We start from the raw sequence: 17,222 nt of genomic DNA, 5'->3' as shown, positions 1-17,222 counted from the left end.
TGTGAAAGCTTTCAAGCAAAGTAATCAGGATACGGCATGTATTACGTCTATCGATGACACGGTAAAATTTGTTTATGGACACACGGAAGCGTTTGTGGAAATCAGCCGTGGAAATTACATCACTGACCAGAGGATTTAAATATAAGCCGTGCTGATAGATGAAGGGAAAATTTTTTAATGGTAAGAACTATTTACTTCCTGGTTATTTACATAGGTTTGTAAGCCGCAGTAGAATAAAAATCTGTTGAACTCAGGAAAGTTTTGTTGTATTGGAGTTTTGCTCATGTTTCCTTGCAAGGTGCTCACTTTCATAGGATCTTTCATGTCCTCATTTTTTCAAGTAACCCCATTCTGTTCTATTTTTTTTACAAAAAAGGGTCTTACACAATCAACAGATCATTAAACTGTCAAATTAAATCAATCGATCAACTTTTATTGTGCATTATTTACAGAATTAATTTACATCAGTATTATAATTAAATAAATATGAGAAGAGAAATCTATTTTGCATATGGCTATGGAAAGAATAAAAAAAAATGTGTGTGGTAACCAGGGTATAGGGTAGCAATTGGCCTTTTGAAGTGGTTACAACCATGTTAAGAAAAACGCCAAGAAAAAAAATAAAAGTCCTATGCCAGTTGTTATCGAGTGGTTATATATGTGTGCTGGGGGCTTCCATAATGGCTCTGCAGCAATTTTAATTAGCTTATCTGGAACATCTAATGATGGTTTTTGTATATTCAGGCTTGAGAAAAGCCTGTAGACATTACAAAACTAGATATAGGGCTATTCCACCATTTTGTCCCCCATCCCCCACTGCTTTTGTCGATGTAATTGTTTTTGTTCATTTTATACCTTTCAACCAGCTTATATAAAGCTTAATCTTTTGGGTGCTTTCAACAACAACAACAACACCAATTTATTTCAGTATTCCCATATGAGTACATGGTGTTACCAAAAATATAATACAGCTAAAATGATGTAACTATAACATTAGTATCTGGCATTGGTATACATGTAGAGGTTCGTTCCAGCTGTTCGTAGTGCCACCGACATACCTTGCTATTGCAGCATTGAACCTCCGCATTTTCCCTTTGCATTCCTCACCATTTCTGGTTTTTCTGTGGTACCAACAGGTCCGCTCACCGGAAGTTTCCGTGAACATCAAACTCATTAACATAATCTGCAACACGAGCCGCATTTTCGCGGCACGAACTCCGACTTCGCGGCAAAATTTCGATGAGTGTTCAAGGATGGAAGTGTGGTGTTCAGGAGATATGTTTTAGAACTAATATCGACCGGTCTTAAAGGAAAGTTTCAAGCTTAACCTTTTTACTTACACCTTAGCCCAAGCGAAAACTCTCAGCGCTCTTAAATTTTTCAAAAATGCCGCCATTTTACGTATACGTTGCTATGGTTTTATGTTGTCTTTCCCAGTTTCTCGGCGCGCGCGAATGAGCATGCACAGTCGTTTTTCAGCTCTGTCGTACACGACAAAATGAAAGCAAAATTTTCCTACTGTGACCAAATCAAGTTTAATGAACCCGTACTTAAACCAGGAACACCAGAATAGCATATCACTAACCATTAACTGTATACGTCTTTCAGCTGAAAACCTAACTGTTATCTGTCGAAAATTATACTGAAATCCAACTGTAAACATGTATCTGCAGATGGCGTAGTGCGCGCGCAAGGCAAGTGCGAGATACGCAAATGTCTTATTTACTGGGGAGGTGACAGGAAAAAATGTAACGGGCACCGTAAAAGTTTTCAAAAAAGATCAATAACGCGTGGTTACCCCTACATTTTATGTTATGAAACGGAAGTCGCAAGTCTATTCAACACGTGATTAGTTTCTGGTTGTGAGCAAAAGGTATTTAGACTGTATTTTAGCTGAACCAGAGGAAGGCTGTCAGATACGCTAAAAGCGCTTTTGCAACGAGTTTGTCATTAAAAACATATCAAAAATGGTTTTTTTTTATTATCATTTGCTATATAGTTTAAAGATCTTTTTAAATGTGTTTGCTTTTCTGTATGTAAAGGCGAATTCAATCGAAATCTGTGAAGAAATATCCTTTCCTTCTTTTTTCAGGAAAATGCTGATGTCAGCATTTTTGTTGAGATTCAGGGCTAATTATCTCGAAAAAATGCGTGGCTATACCCATTTTTCTTTGTAGATTCCAACAGCCCTTGCAAAGATCTATTTTTTCCGCGTGGTCCTAACCTGGCGCAAAAACTTTTGCAATTAGTAGGCACCGTCCTTAAACGTGGAGCGGGATAAATTGACTAGACTTTAACGCGTGGAAGGCAGTGCGTTAGTGTCGACAGGGGTGTGCCTTCAAACAAGCAAATGTTATTCTTTGGCTGAATTGTATATATCATTTTAGACTTAAAATATTATACTTACTTGCACTTTTCTTCTTTGCTGAAGGAATACTTGCCCACAAAGGTGGATGCTCACTATGCGAAAGCAGCAGAAGGCCTTGGCGGCATAACAAGGCATGAGGTTAACTTTTACGATACTACGTTGAACATGATCCATATTGGTGACCAGAAGTATTCCAGCCCTAACACTAAGTGGCAGAGATTTCCTTGTTTTGAAAATGCGGAGTCCATTCTGTTCCTCGTGTCGTGTATTGCTTACGACCAATTCCTCATGGACGGAACAACGAATTGTCTTGTGGACTCATGTGACCTCTTTGATACAATAATCAACAGCTTTTTCTTTGCCCATAAGTCAGTCATCCTTTTCTTCACCAAGGCAGACCTTTTAGAGGAAAAGATCAAACACTCGAACATAAAGGAATACTTCCCAGAGTTTCAGGGAGATCCACGAAAACTAGAAGATGTGCAAGGCTTTCTTTTTCAGATGTTTGATGACAGGCGACAAGAGAATTCTCGCGCTCTCTTCCGCGGCCATCACTTCATGACAACCAGTGACCCAAACAATATCACATTGCTTTTTCACATAATTAGGGATACTTATCCGTGTAAGGGTTGCCTTTATAGATTTGCATTGTTGTAGTTTTGACTAAGTGAGCCCAGTTTTTCTTAAATCGCTGTAAACCCTGTGTAAAATACAAGAAAATAGTGTTTTTTTTAACTTGAATGAACGAACGAACGAACGAACGAATGAATGAAAACTTTGTTTATACCACGGTAAAAATACCAGTACATAATAATAGAAAAAAACAGAAACATTTTCTATCTACTAGTTTACATATCTGCCGTGTGTCACATATCTGCAGTGTGGGAGTCCCGATGCAGAGAACCATATATTAATACTTCTTTTGAAGAGGTCTAAGGATTTTGTAGTACAAAGTTTCTCGGGAGGATCGTTTCATAGAGAAGCTCCGCTGTAACTGACGCTTCGCTTTAGGTAGTCGGTTCTTGGTTTCGGTCAGGAGGTAGATACAATTTTTGAGTAGCGTCGCGAATCGAAGATCAAAGGACGAATTTCGGAGTAAACTTGTTACAAAGATAAACTGGGGCGAGCTTATTAACGCATTTGTACATTAAATTTGCCTTTTGCTTCGCCCTTCTAACTGATAAGTTATCCCAGCTAAGCGAGATAAGAAGATAGCTAGAGTTCGTATCATAACTTGATTTATTAATTACTCTGGCAGCACGATTTTGTAGTTTTTGAAGTTTCTCACTTAGCAGCTGAGACAAGCATCCCAACTGAACACTGCAAAACGCTGACTTGCTTATGTGCACCGATACTGGAAGCGACTTTTTTCGAAATTGCATTTATGTGCTCCTTCCAGGATAGGTTTTCATCTATGTTCAGTCCGAGAGCTTTGCTATGATCTGTTTGGTTCATTTTGACGTCGTCTGCAGTAATATTTATTGTCTCGTCATTTAAAGACTCCAGTTTTTGACGCGAGCTAATGCGCATAAACGCACTTAGTTTTAGCAACATTGAGGCTTAACTTGTTGACTCTGAGCCAGAGATTAATGCTTTTAAGTTCACTATTGATTTGGGTCTCAAGATCAGTCATGTTAGATGCAGCAAAAGTAACATTAGTGTCATCAGCATACATTGTAGGGGAGCCTATAGGTTCGAGCGCTTAAGTCTCTAATATAGATAAAAAAAATAGACGACCAATTATTGATCCTTGGAGAACTTCGGGCTTGCGCTGGAAAGGTGATTCAATGTTTACGTTGCCTCGTTGCATACGATTCGTCAGGTAAGACTTGAACCTTTTTAGGACCCCATATTTAGCAAGTTTTTACAAGATGATTTTATGATCTATAGTGTCAAAGCCTTCTTTGAATCAATGAAAATTACACCATTGAGAAGACCGTTGTCAACATTGACACACCAGTTATTGCTAGTCTCCAACAAGACAGTAAGAGTACTGTGTTGAGATCGAAAGCCAGACTGGCAATTGGTTAATAAATCATTTGCATTTAGATAATTGTATAGTTGGTCATAGATAATTTTTTCAAAGATTTTGGCCACAGCAAACAACAGGTAACAGGAATCGGAAGAAGGTGGAGCTCTCATCCAAAACAATCTACTTCATGCTCGTTTCTTAGTCGACTCTTTTTCCGAATCGAAGTGTAAATAGCTTCCTAGGCAGACGGTCTTTTGGAAGGAGTGCGCGATGATCCATAGGAAGGAAAAGTTTTAACTGCTTTGCAAGTACGAAAGAAGCTTTTACATTGTAACATTGTTTGGTTGCGATCTTTACCGGAATGAATACCCAGACTGCTATTCGGTCTCACGCGTCATTCGAATGCTCGGAATGAGTTGTGACAAGGCTGTCTTTGTTGTGACTTGAGATACACAATATTGAGACCCATTGACGACTAATGTATTGCATAATGACTTACGTTGGTAAGCACGAAACAGGAAAGTAGGTGTATTTAGAAGAATAAAAGTGGGTGTATTTTTGAAAGCGGAAGTGGAAGAAATCGGAAGCAGCCCTTACGAATAGCGGATATGATATACTAGTTTGACGTTGTACAATTACCGCCTTCTGCTCCCGCGAAAGCGGAACTGTTAAACATTATTTCAAACAAACTTGAAAAGTTTACATAACAAAACAAAGACGGCTTTCCAAATCGTACTGGTAACGCGAACAATCAATCATCACCAACCCAAATAGATTCTGTTTTCAGCCTATTGTGAGATAGCAAGGCTATTTTTATTCTGTCGAGGACTTTAATAATAATATTATTACAAGATTGTTTGCTCATTTATATATCTGTTTATCAACACGGATGTCATTTATCAGCAAACAAGGAAACATAAGTGTGCCCCTGTAATGAACGACGAGATTTATTGATCCGGAATGTTAAAACGTGCATAGATAAAATTCCCTTTATAAACAGGTTTGTGAATGAAAGTTTTTCAAGGGCTGACGCTTTCCATGAAGGAAGTTTGTTGCTAAAACATGGTTTGTCAAAGGGTTTGGCAGAAAATACTTTTATTCTCCTTTATGTCTAGCTAAACTTAGCTGACATTAGGAGCCCATGCTGACGTTGTAAACGCACCAGATTTATTGGAATTAATTATTGTAATGTATGTCAAAATAAATTTAATTGAGAAAGGCTAATTCCCAGTCCTTCCCAAATCCGGCACTCTGCCAAAGTAACCCTTCCGTCATTTCTGTTCATAGCATAGCTTGCTCTGAAAAAAATTCACGCTATGAAATACTCCCGGGGTAAACACTGAGCAGGTTTCAAGTGAACGTCTATATGTTAGCCATGATTTGGTAGCAGTAAAGGCAACTTTATGGGGTTCGTTTACTCTAAAATTGTAAAACTAAACTCGTATGGGAGAGGGCTTTTAGTTACGTCAAACGGATTGGAAGAGATCCTTTAATTCCACTTATTGGTGTTTTCAGCGAAAAAAGATACCAGAAAAACATATACTAGGCAATATATATCAATCTTAGTGTCCATTTCGCAGGTCTGTTAAGTACATTATTTCCCTACTCAGTGGACTTAAGCTGTTTTTTTCTACTCGTCAATTTCTCGACAAAGAGGTGCAATGGCAATATTTCAAAACGTTACATTTGCTAATTTCTCGACCTGTGACGTGAATTAACATTGATTAGATCATTTGTAAGGTGTCAGCATTTGCGTCCACAGTTATTGTAAATTCCAGTGAAAAAATAATGAATATATGGTGAAAGCCAAATCTTTGCTAATTGAAAAATAATATATTCCAAATGTCAGAAAAAACAACAAGAACAACAACAGAAACAGAAATGCATGCACAATTCCGATGAAAACAAACACTCATCTATATACTTTAAGGCAATGTCATAGTTATGACTAACTATTGAAGGGAAAATTTAAAGTTAATTTTCGTGGAAAGCTGGCATGGATGGAAATAATCAGACCAAGCGACCTCAAGTTCTAGTTTATCCTCCATTTTAACATGTTCCTATCTTGACAGCAAGTGTACATCGTATCTGTTTTAAGCTTTCAAGCGGTAGATGTGTTTAATATTCAATGTTCTCTTACTGACATTGATTTAAAATTATTGGCTTTAAACTGGACTTGAAAAGAAAAGGGCAAATCGTTGAGCAATAACTCGAAAATGTTGAGAACTATGTTGTCATGCTTTGCTTGTCTTAGTTGCTATTGTTAACAGTTTAATTGTTTTCCCTTGCCTCATTTTCGAAAATATCCTTAAAACCAGTAATTAGCTTTCCTGGAGCTTACCCGGAGCAACAAAAATGTGTTAGATATAATTAGCGACGAAAATCAGGTCTCGAAACGTGTTAAAATACGTGTTCCTTCCGGTAAGCTCTTTTATTGGTCGGTCTGATCAAAGGCCATGTTCTCCATAGCTCGCAACCCTCAGTGGGTGTGGATTTTGCAGTCAGTTGCAGCCTCAGTGTCGGCCATAATGGTGTTCGATGCGTGCTGCCTCAGCCAAGAGGAGGCTGAACAGAAAGCCAGATCAAGAAAAATAGATAGGCAAATCGCTCAAGAGAAAGTTCAATATCGTCGTCAAGTTAAAGTCTTGCTTTTAGGTGCCGGAGAGAGCGGGAAGAGCACTTTCCTTAAGCAAATGCGCATCATTCATGGCCAGGATTTCGACAGCGATGCATTGAATGAATTTCGCCCCATCATTTATGGTAACATCCTCAAGGGGATGAAGGTCCTGGCTGATGCTCGAAGGAAGTTGAGACTAGAATGGCAAGATCCCTCGAACCAAATGTACGCAGAAAAGATCTTGAATTTCCAAGCGACGCAACACATCGACACGGATATGTTCATGAGTTACTTCGATTGTGTGAAGAGGCTTTGGCGGGATAAAGGCATTCAAGATGCGTACGACAGAAGAAGAGAATTTCAGCTGGTGAGAATAGGCATTTAATTTTTATTGATCTGATCTGTAGGAGATTGAATTAGTGATCGTGAACTAAATGTTACGTTTGCTAAAAAGCGGCTTCTGCGAGCCACCACAAACAATGTATTATGCATAACACAACTCTCGCAGATTTCAACAATGCTAGCCCATGAAGGGAATTAAAACTGTATTTATTATGTTTCTTCGGTTGCACACACACTCTTTCTATTTTCTACGTCGTTGTTTTGTTTTAGATTTTACAGTATACCTGAAGTAAAAGCGAGGCCTGAAGGCGTTTTCGTGGGGATAAAAAATAAAGTTGGTTTACCGACTCATAATGATATCAGAGCGACATAACTATCGCATCTGATCTGGCTATCTTTGTTCTTTGTTTCATAAGCCCAATTATTTTGGAAGGAAAGTCGGAATAGGAGACTTTTGTGTACTTCCATCAAAGTAACTTGCAAAAGAAGTTTTAATTTGTGTTATACTGTGGACAGGCATTCGAATACGTCGTTTGCAGTTTTGGTTTACAGAATTGGCGACCGTTTGGGAGGGTTGAAATTGACATTCTTTCAGGCGTACTTTGACTCAATTGTAATCATTCCTTTTTTACAGGGCGATTCATCTAAATATTTCCTCGACCATTTGGAACGGGTTGGTCGGCCGGTGAGTTGTTTTAACCTTAAAATTTCTTCCCCTCACATGTGTATTGCACTTTAGAACGTTCAATGGACGTTAAGTTTTAGATGGAGATGTAAACATACCGACGAACTTGGGACTCATTTAGGGCAAATATCTCTTTCATATTCTTTCTCCTCGTATTATTCGCAAGAGCAAACAATCCTTCCTAAATGCAGTTCAATTTTACCCGTGTCCAGTTCCCGGGGAACATTGTAAATTTAATGGCATAAAACCATCCCAGTAAATTTCGAAGCTCTGTCTATAGTCCTGAGGAGAGAAAACCACTGAGTTTTTATTGGTTTTCAATCGATTGCTCTTTTTACATGTCTGTTATTATCTGATGTTTATACAATAAGAACCACAGGATTGAAATTATTTAGTTTTAAAGGTTGTTTTTATTTTCATGTTTATACACGTTTAATAATTCGAGACTTCGATGAAGTAATCTGTCCCTGCTTTCAGCAAATACAAGTAAACAGAATCCAAAATTTCCTCATGTATAAAATGCGCACTCCTGAACTTGGATTTCCGTTTCCCCGTTGTGAAATTAACTAAAGAGCTCGGTTGGCTGTGTTTCAGGGAGTTTTATGCATCAACCCAATGTTAAGTGATTTATGTCGAGTGTCAGAAGTGGCTATACAAACTTATTATATATACAGACTCTTAAAACTTCGTACGCGCAAAAGTTAATAAATATACTTTTCAGGAAAGATCTGCGAAGTTTTGTGGTTCATTCGTTTTAGATTTATTTTCGATTTCATTTTGTCCGAACCTGTACGGGCTCAAAAGCTTTGGGTTTTGTCTGTATAATAACAGATAGAGCAATCACTAAATATAGATTGTAATAATTTTATTTACACAAAGGGTCCCTTTTAAGTCGCTTGACTGTGTCTCCGGTTATCTTCTTTTACAATCCCTTGTTAAAAAAGAACACATAAGTTTTTGTGAACTGTTTGTTGAAAAGTTTGCTCAAAAGCTAAAGCTTGCTGTGAAGAGAAGTTTGATGCTGTGAAGAGAAGTTTGATGCTGTACAAACAATGAATGAAAGAACGAAAAATTCTGATTATTGTAATGCAATATCTACATAGCCACAATAGTTCAAAACTTATAAAGTCAGTCATTTTGTGGGTCTGTTTTTTTCCACTTATTTATTTTCAAGCCACGGCACAATTTTGTTTGGGATTGAGGGTATGGAATGATCACAATCAAGATTTATGAACCCTGCAAAAATGGTTTTGAAAGGACTTTTTTTTAACTGAGCAAAAACACAATTTAGTGGGGTAGGCAATGTTTTTATATGCACAGACTAACTGGTGGTTCTGAATGTGAAATTATTCACATACCGATTTGTGGCTTAAACAATTCTATTCTATGACTAAAATGTCTAGCCCTGCTAAATTTTAACAATGATTGAAGAAATTGTGCGAACAAGGTGTATTTCTCTTGTGATACTGGCCTTCTATTTATGATATCAGTTATGTTTCAACAATCAGTGCTCCTGTTGACAATGACCTTAGTTGTAATCATTGCCATTTAACTCTAAGGCATTGCTGATTTACAATATTTAATAATGTGATAGGAATGGACACTCAAGTGATCTAAGTATTAGTAGGCACCCATTGCATTCTATTGCAAATGCCCAAATGTGTTTGGTTCCCTCATCATTGTGTACTTCCTGACAGAATGTGATAGTCTGAGTGCCTCTTTGAAAGGGAAAGTGTATCTCTGGTTTTGGCTTTAACTTCTACCCTGCTGTAAGCATAAGAATAAACATTGTCTCCCATCTTGTTTTACTGTATTGAGGATGTAGGGAACCGATAATAAGGCAATTATCCATTCTCTGCATGCTTGCATGCTTATGCTTTTGTTTTGGGTATCCCAACACTGCCGTTATGCTTATGCTTGCATGCTTATGCTTGTGTTGTGGGTATCCCAACACTACTGTTATGCTTATGCTTGTGCATATGACCTAGTGAAAAACAGGTTTTATAGTTTATTATTAACTGTGCGGCCATGGGCCGAGCGCGGTTCATGGTTTACCCTTGTTTTTTTTTTTAACTGCGCGGCCATGGGCCGAGCGCGGTTCATGGTTTACCCGTGTTTTTTTTTTTTTCGCAGTTTTGTCTGTGACCAGACCCAAGCTTCCACTCGGCCAAATTTTGAGTCACGCAATCTGTGATGTTTACTCGCCAAAAGCTGTTGAAACATTAATAAATCTCATCTCCGATACTGACTTTCGCAGGAAAAAATTAAAAACCCAGCGTTCGTCAAAAATTACATTTTTTCAGCAGAAATTTAGCTCGGAACATATACATATTTATATTCCTTTGAATCGTCGATGAAATGACCTTTTCCGGATATTTTTTCCTTCGGGGTCAACAAAAACCTCCGATTACAAAATCACGCCGAACCCACACATTGCAAACAAATCTCTTCAAAACCCTGACTTCGAAGCGATATAACACTTCAGCGTTAATAGCTACCACACATCGGCAGGCGGTAAATCTATCCGTTAACAATCCAGCCTTATCGTGTTAAAATTTCAGCGAAATCAAACAAAACCAGAATTAATTAGAATTTTTTTGTGACCTCACTCCCCAGACTTGACCTAACAAAGGAAGCAACGGTCGCCCATAGCAACGGAAAAACACGAACATAACAAAGCCGAACGTTTCGGCCAAAAATCTCCAGAATTATTGCCTGAGAGCTTAAACTTGAATGGGAACATCTTTTTTGAACTTTTTTCAACTGATTTAGACGAAAGACTGGCCTCGGCGGGCTACAAGAAAGACCAAGAGAAAAACAGAACAAGACAGCAGAACAAGCCGATAACGTTTCATCGCACGGCTTTCGGCACGAAAACGAAAATACAGCTTACTTCTGGATAAATTCAGCCTTAGAAGCCAGCAACCGGCCCCAAATTACTTTCTGTATCCTTACAAATGTCCTGATTTCCATCTCCGAAAGATTTTGCCCCAATTTTGAGCAAATAAACATTTCGTCGACGGTGACCGCCATTACGGTGGCTTGCATACTAAATTAGCTAACTTGACAAAATTCTCCTGAGGGGGGGATATGACGAAAAGAGCTGAAAGATGGCCTATAATTGGCTAATGATGAGATCATGGAAAGTAACGCCAATTTTCTGTCACGTTTTCAATCTGTGGTCACTGGAGTGACCAAAATCGATACATCGGTCGGGATAGAGTTTTATTATTAAATTATATGACTTGTGTGACTACTTTGCTAGCCCTTTACTTGTGGAAAACACCAATTAAATTTAATCATGACTTTTAAGAAAGAAAGCTGTTGCTAATAGTGTTATTATCATGTCATTCATATCGCTCATGCCCATACATATCCCGAAGAAAGTTCTACAAAGATTAAGACCATTATGTCATCGGAGATTTGTCAATGGCTACCACTGATGGTGCAATAATACAGTTTGTGTTGATCAAGTGATGTGATGTCTACAGTAAGAAAAGAATCATCAATAACTGCTTTGGAATGTGCACTGCGTTCCGACGGTAGTGCTAAGCAAACAGTTAAATTTTAATAGTGTGGTTATAAGATCTAACAGATCTTCTTGTTTCGATTTGTGTGCGAGCAGACCCAAGTTTCCACTCGGCCAAATTTTGAGTCACGCAACCTGTGATGTTTACTCGCCAAAAACTGTTGAAACATTAATAAATCTCATCTTTCGCGGGAAAAAATTAAAAACCCAGCGCTTGTCAAAAATTATATTTTTTCAGCAGAAATTTAGCTCGGAACATATACATATTTATATTCGTTTGAATCGTTGATGAAATGACCTTTTCCAGATATTTTTTCCTTCGGGGTCAACCGAAACCTCCGATTACAAAATCACGCCGAACCCACACGTTGCAAAAAAATCTCTTCAAAACCCTGACTTCGAAGCGATATAACACTTCAGCGTTAATAGCCACCACACATCGGCAGACGGTAAATCTATTCCTTAACAATCCAGCTTTATCGTGTTAAAATTTCAGTGAAATCGAACAAAACCAGAATTAATTAGAATTTTTTTGTGACCTCACTCCCCAGACTTGACCTAACAAAGGAAGCAACAGTCGCCCATAGCAACCGAAAAACACAAACATAACAAAGCCGACGTTTCGGCCAAAAAAACTCCAGAATTATCACCTGAGAGCTTAAACCTTGAATGGGAACATCTTTTTCGAACTTTTTGCAACTGATTTAGACGAAAGACTGGCCTCGGCGGGCTACAAAAAAGACCAAGAGAAAAACAGAACAAGACAGCAGAACAAGCTGATAATATTTCATCGCATGGCTTTCGGCATGAAAACGAAAATACAGCTTACTTCTGGATAAATTCAGCCTTAGAAGCCAGCAACCGGTCCCAAATTACTTTCTGTATCCTTACAAATGTCCTGACTTCCATCTCCGAAAGATTTTGCCCCAATTTTGAGCAAATAAACATTTCGTCGACAGTGACCACCATTACGGTGGCTTGCATACTAAATTAGCTAACTTGACAAAATTCTCCCGTGGGGGGGATATGACGAAAAGAGCTGAAAAATGGCCTGTAATTGGCTAATGATGAGATCATCCCACTGTCCAAATTTGGTGAGAATCAAAAGTAACGCCAATTTTCTGTCACGTTTTCAATCTGTGGTCACTGGAGTGACCAAAATCGATACATCGGTCGGGATAGGGTTTTTTTTATATGACTTGTGTGACTACTTTGCTAGCCCTTTACTCGTGGAAAACACCAATTAACTTTAATCATGACTTTTAAGAAAGAAAGCTGTTGTTAATAGTGTTATTATTGTGTCATTCATATCGTTCATGTCCATACATATCCAGAAGAAAGTTCTAGATTAAGACCATTACGTCATCGGAGATTTGTCCACGGCTACCACTGATGGTGCAATAATACAGTTTGTGTTGATCAAGTGATGTGATGTCTACAGTAAGAAAAGAATCATCAATGACTGCTTTGGAATGTGCACTGCGTTCCGACGGTAGTGCTAAGCAAACCGTTTCATTTTTAAAGCGTGGTTATAAGATCTAACAGATCTTCTTGGTAGGATTATACTTGCACAGTAATGCAATTGCTGCAGTCTGATTGGCTGATTGTAAGGAAGAAGAGAAGTTCAATTTTACAAACTTGAAATTGCAGAAAAAGAAATCGATAAGCGCACTTGTATATATAGCAGGAAGTTTTGAGTGACAGTTCGGTTTGCATGAAGTATACTAGCATATCAAGTTTAGTACCACTAAATACATTGTATGTATAGAAATAATCAGAAATCTCCATTAGGGGAAAATTTACTTGGAATTTTAGCAAAACTAGTAGATTATACATTCTTGATTCCTATGAAGGCCTAGATCAACATCTATTGAATCTATTTGTTAAATAAAACAACAGGAATACCAGTGGCTGATCTAGGGGAAGGGCCCGGGGGCCCCAGGCTCCTTCTATTTTGGTTAGAAAAAAAAAATCGCAGAAGGAAGAAAAAGCCCACAGGGCAAGCAAACCCCCCCACCCCCCTAAGCTCAAGGTCTGGATCCGCCACTGAATACATAACCTTGTTTCCTGTGAGCAATAGCGGGGCTAAAACTTGGCAGTTGCCTGGTTGCCAGTGGTGACAGGGCGATTAAAAATTGAGGTGTAAATATTGCTTGATACGCCACTACGGTACAAAATACTTAGGGTGTGATGTATTGTGAAGTATGAAGTTAGAGTAACAATAAATAACCACTGGTTTAATTGGATTAACTTTATTTTCTTTTCCCCAACTCTAATATCACTAACTTCAGTGAATGTTTAGTTGGAAGGCAGAAAATTTCAAGGGGATTTAAGCCATAAACAATTCCAAGTTGATCCATGTTGAGATGCCATTGTGATTTCTCTGTTGTTGCCATTTGACTCCTGCTTCACCCAAAGAACTTTGCAGACTGTTTTCATGGCACATGTTATTGCCTCTACAATGGTTTTGGAAAATTAACATTAACAGCAAATTCTTGAGATTTCTTTCTGGTTTGGGGCTGTTACCAACCAAAAAACAAGGAACAACGAAAGTGTTCAGAAAGCCAAAGAAATAATACGATAATAACTAAAGATCACAAACATTTCAAACCAGTTGGACAAAAGGGATATCCAAGAAGATGCCATGTTTTGCTCCATATGTTGAAAATTCAGATATATACTCATCGCTACCTATACCTGTCCATGTGATAGGACACACAAGGCTTTGAAAAAAATTCAGATAAGTGGAATCCTGATTTTCAAACACACTGGATTTTTCGAGACTCTACATTTAGATTCTTTGAAGCAAAAGTTGTGTCCCTCTATTCAGTCTGACACTAAGTTTACCCCCAATTTTTCAAACCAATTCTTACTTTCGGAGCTTCGAAAAATTGGAATTCCGCTGTGATTATGGGAGCTGGGCACAATATTTCAACTTTCTGAATTCTTTGACTGTCATGATAATATAGTGTTACACTGGTGTACTACTGAACATACAGGACCACTTTATTTGGTCCTGGGCTACTAAGAAATCAAGGATGCTGGCCCAGCTGGCCACCAGGCTCTGAAGTTATTTTAATTATTAAGTTCATGTTGTGGCGATAGTCAACTTGGCTGCATCTTGTAGAAAACTCATGCTTTTACTCTAATATTTTTACCTTTGACTAATGCCTGCACTTACATGTAGACCAGATGGGCTTATGCTGTGAAAGCCTAAGCCAGTTTCTGTAGCATGAAATGACTAGGGGTTATTGCTACTCCTTCTGAATTGGATGTTAGTCCATTTCAGTTTAGGGTAACTTGATCTATGTGGGTATTTTCAACAAAATAGTCGTCCAGTAACCTCTATTGATAAATCACTCGAGATCTTAGTCTTGAAAGTGGCAATTTACAAAATTATCAAACAGAAAAACATACATGTACTACCAATATTATCAGTATTGAATGTATCAGACTTAGAAGATTTGATTGCCATATCGATTGAAAATTGCGGACTGCGATAAGAGTTTTTTTGTATACCTTTTCAGCAATGATTAGTTTAATACAGCACCATGATAAAATCTTGGATCAATTCTAAAGCGAAAATGTTTTTCCAATACCGATACTGCTATGAGGCAAAACAGTTTTTGATTTAAAAGCAATAGTTTTTGTTGAAAAATTGACAATTGATGAAGAAGCCACCACTTACATCATTGATTAAAGGAAGGTTTGTTAATTTTTCATAACTTTGTTTCTTGTTCTTGTATTTAAAGGATTACTTGCCTACAAAGCAGGATGTTCTTCATGCAAGAAAAGCGACAAAGGGTATTGTTGAACATGAGTTCATCATCAAGGGAATCCCATTCAAAATGGTTGATGTTGGTGGCCAGAGATCACAAAGAGCCAAGTGGTTTCAGTGCTTTGACGAGGTCACATCCATTCTTTTCCTAGTGTCATCAAGTGCTTATGACCAAGTTCTAATGGAAGATAGAACAACAAATCGTCTTGTGGAGTCATGCAACATCTTTGAGACAATAGTCAACAACAAATTCTTCGCCAATGTGTCAATCATCCTTTTTCTAAACAAGACTGATCTTTTAATGGAAAAGATCAAATATGCAAACATAAAGGACTACTTCCCAGCTTTCCAGGGTGATCCCCGAAAGCTGGAAGATGTGCAGAACTTCATTTTACAAATGTTTGATAGCAAACGACGAGAGAGGTCTAAAGCTCTTTTTCATCACTTTACGACGGCCATTGACACAGAAAATATCAAGTTTGTTTTCCATGCAGTAAAGGACACTATATTACAGGACAATTTGAAGTCACTGATGCTGCAGTAACTCAAAGTCACAAAGAACAGTGTTGTGTGTTCAAGATATTGCAATTTAAAAAGGGTATTATGTTGGGGTAGAAGGGATAATGAGATGCAAACAATGACAAGTTGAGGTGTTCATGTGCCAAAATCAGTCATTAGGCAGCAACAAGGCTACGACATTCCAGTTTGTTTGATTATGCCTGTAAGAATACTTAGATAAGAAGAAAGCAAAATTGCTAAAGCATACACAACAAGAGACACTCTTGTAGACTGCTAAAAAAGCAACTTTTTTTACTTATTTGTTAGAGTAATTTGAAAATATTCTGGTTGATATGTGTAGGCTAGGCTTGTTTAGGTTGTGAATTTTTCTATTGTTATTGTGTATAGTCAATATTAAAACATAATATAGTCTGCAGTGATTGTCACAGAGGAACGGGCCAATATTCATTGAAACTGGTTTTCATCAGTCGTTTGATAATAGTAACATTATATAGTTTGATAAAAGCTATTATAACTTATGAAGCTTCCCTGCAGTGAGTTGAGACCAGCACAAAAGTCTCAAAAATATATTAAGGATGTACATTGTTGCAACATAGTGCACAGGCAAAGATTATATGGATTACAGGAAAGTGGAGGAGATTCTTTATGCATCAAATTATCTAGCTTGGCTTAGTCATGTTTTCTGTGGAGACATCCACCTAAGTTCAATGAAGAGAACAAATATTTATAGTCAAACAGTAGGTTCTTCTTAGATTGAACCTCTCACATCTAGAAAGATAAATGATCAACAAGAGCTGTTTTATGTTTGAATTCTTCCATGTTCTTCCACTTTTCTCTAATGTTCTGCTACTTTGCCAAGACAAACTGAACACTTCCAGTGCTTATAGGGCATTCTGGAAGTAGAACATGGCTGTGCATACTTCAAGAAGGGATCAATTTATCACTACATGGCTTGAAGTTGAATCCACTGTTGAATTATATTTGAAACTGCTTGAAAGGGAGAGAGCTTTCACATATAATGAAGTATCACTGGGAGCCAGTGATTCAATGTGTGTCAGCATATTAACCAAAATTAACAATGATTTATGATATAATTCAAATTAAACTAATTACAGTAGTAGTAATAAGGACAAGTTGTTGACTTTTTATAGAAATGACAAACAAAAGCTTCTTATATTTTAAGAATCTAGAACAGTTAGTAACAGCAAGAAGTGTATGTAAGGTATTTCCTAAAACAAGATAAATTCATTGATTTAGGAAGTGTACTATACAGTGTAAAAACAAGGGTGAAGCTTTAAATGGTAGACATCACCCTAAGAAAGAACATGTTCAAGAGACTCTCATTGTAATGCTCTTAGATGTTGAGTTAAATGTCAAATACATTTCTACTTAATATTTGTTTCTCTGCCCAA

General features: G+C 37.7%; 1 protein-coding gene and 1 pseudogene across 2 annotated transcripts in view; both read left to right on the top strand.

Annotated features, from left to right (window-relative positions):
* The window catches only part of LOC149112081 (guanine nucleotide-binding protein subunit alpha-12-like), an 8,060-nt pseudogene extending 4,525 nt beyond the window's left edge, over positions 1-3,535 (top strand). The window contains exon 3 of the transcript XR_016207253.1: positions 2,432-3,535. The product of XR_016207253.1 is annotated as a guanine nucleotide-binding protein subunit alpha-12-like (transcript). The remainder of the gene's footprint in view (positions 1-2,431) is intronic.
* A 3,246-nt stretch (positions 3,536-6,781) lies between these two features.
* Positions 6,782-17,222, top strand: LOC110062922 (guanine nucleotide-binding protein subunit alpha-12-like). Its single transcript, XM_020769868.2, has 3 exons — positions 6,782-7,324; positions 7,934-7,984; positions 15,266-17,222. Exons 1-3 carry the CDS (start codon positions 6,797-6,799, stop codon positions 15,833-15,835), a joined length of 1,149 nt encoding a protein of 382 aa, XP_020625527.2. The 5' UTR covers positions 6,782-6,796; the 3' UTR covers positions 15,836-17,222.

The sequence above is a fragment of the Orbicella faveolata genome, unplaced genomic scaffold, assembly GCF_042242905.1.
Source record: "Orbicella faveolata isolate gen_17 unplaced genomic scaffold, um_ofav_v1 contig_2, whole genome shotgun sequence".
Lineage (NCBI taxonomy): Eukaryota > Metazoa > Cnidaria > Anthozoa > Scleractinia > Merulinidae > Orbicella > Orbicella faveolata.
This window is presented reverse-complemented; position numbering and strand designations above follow the sequence as displayed.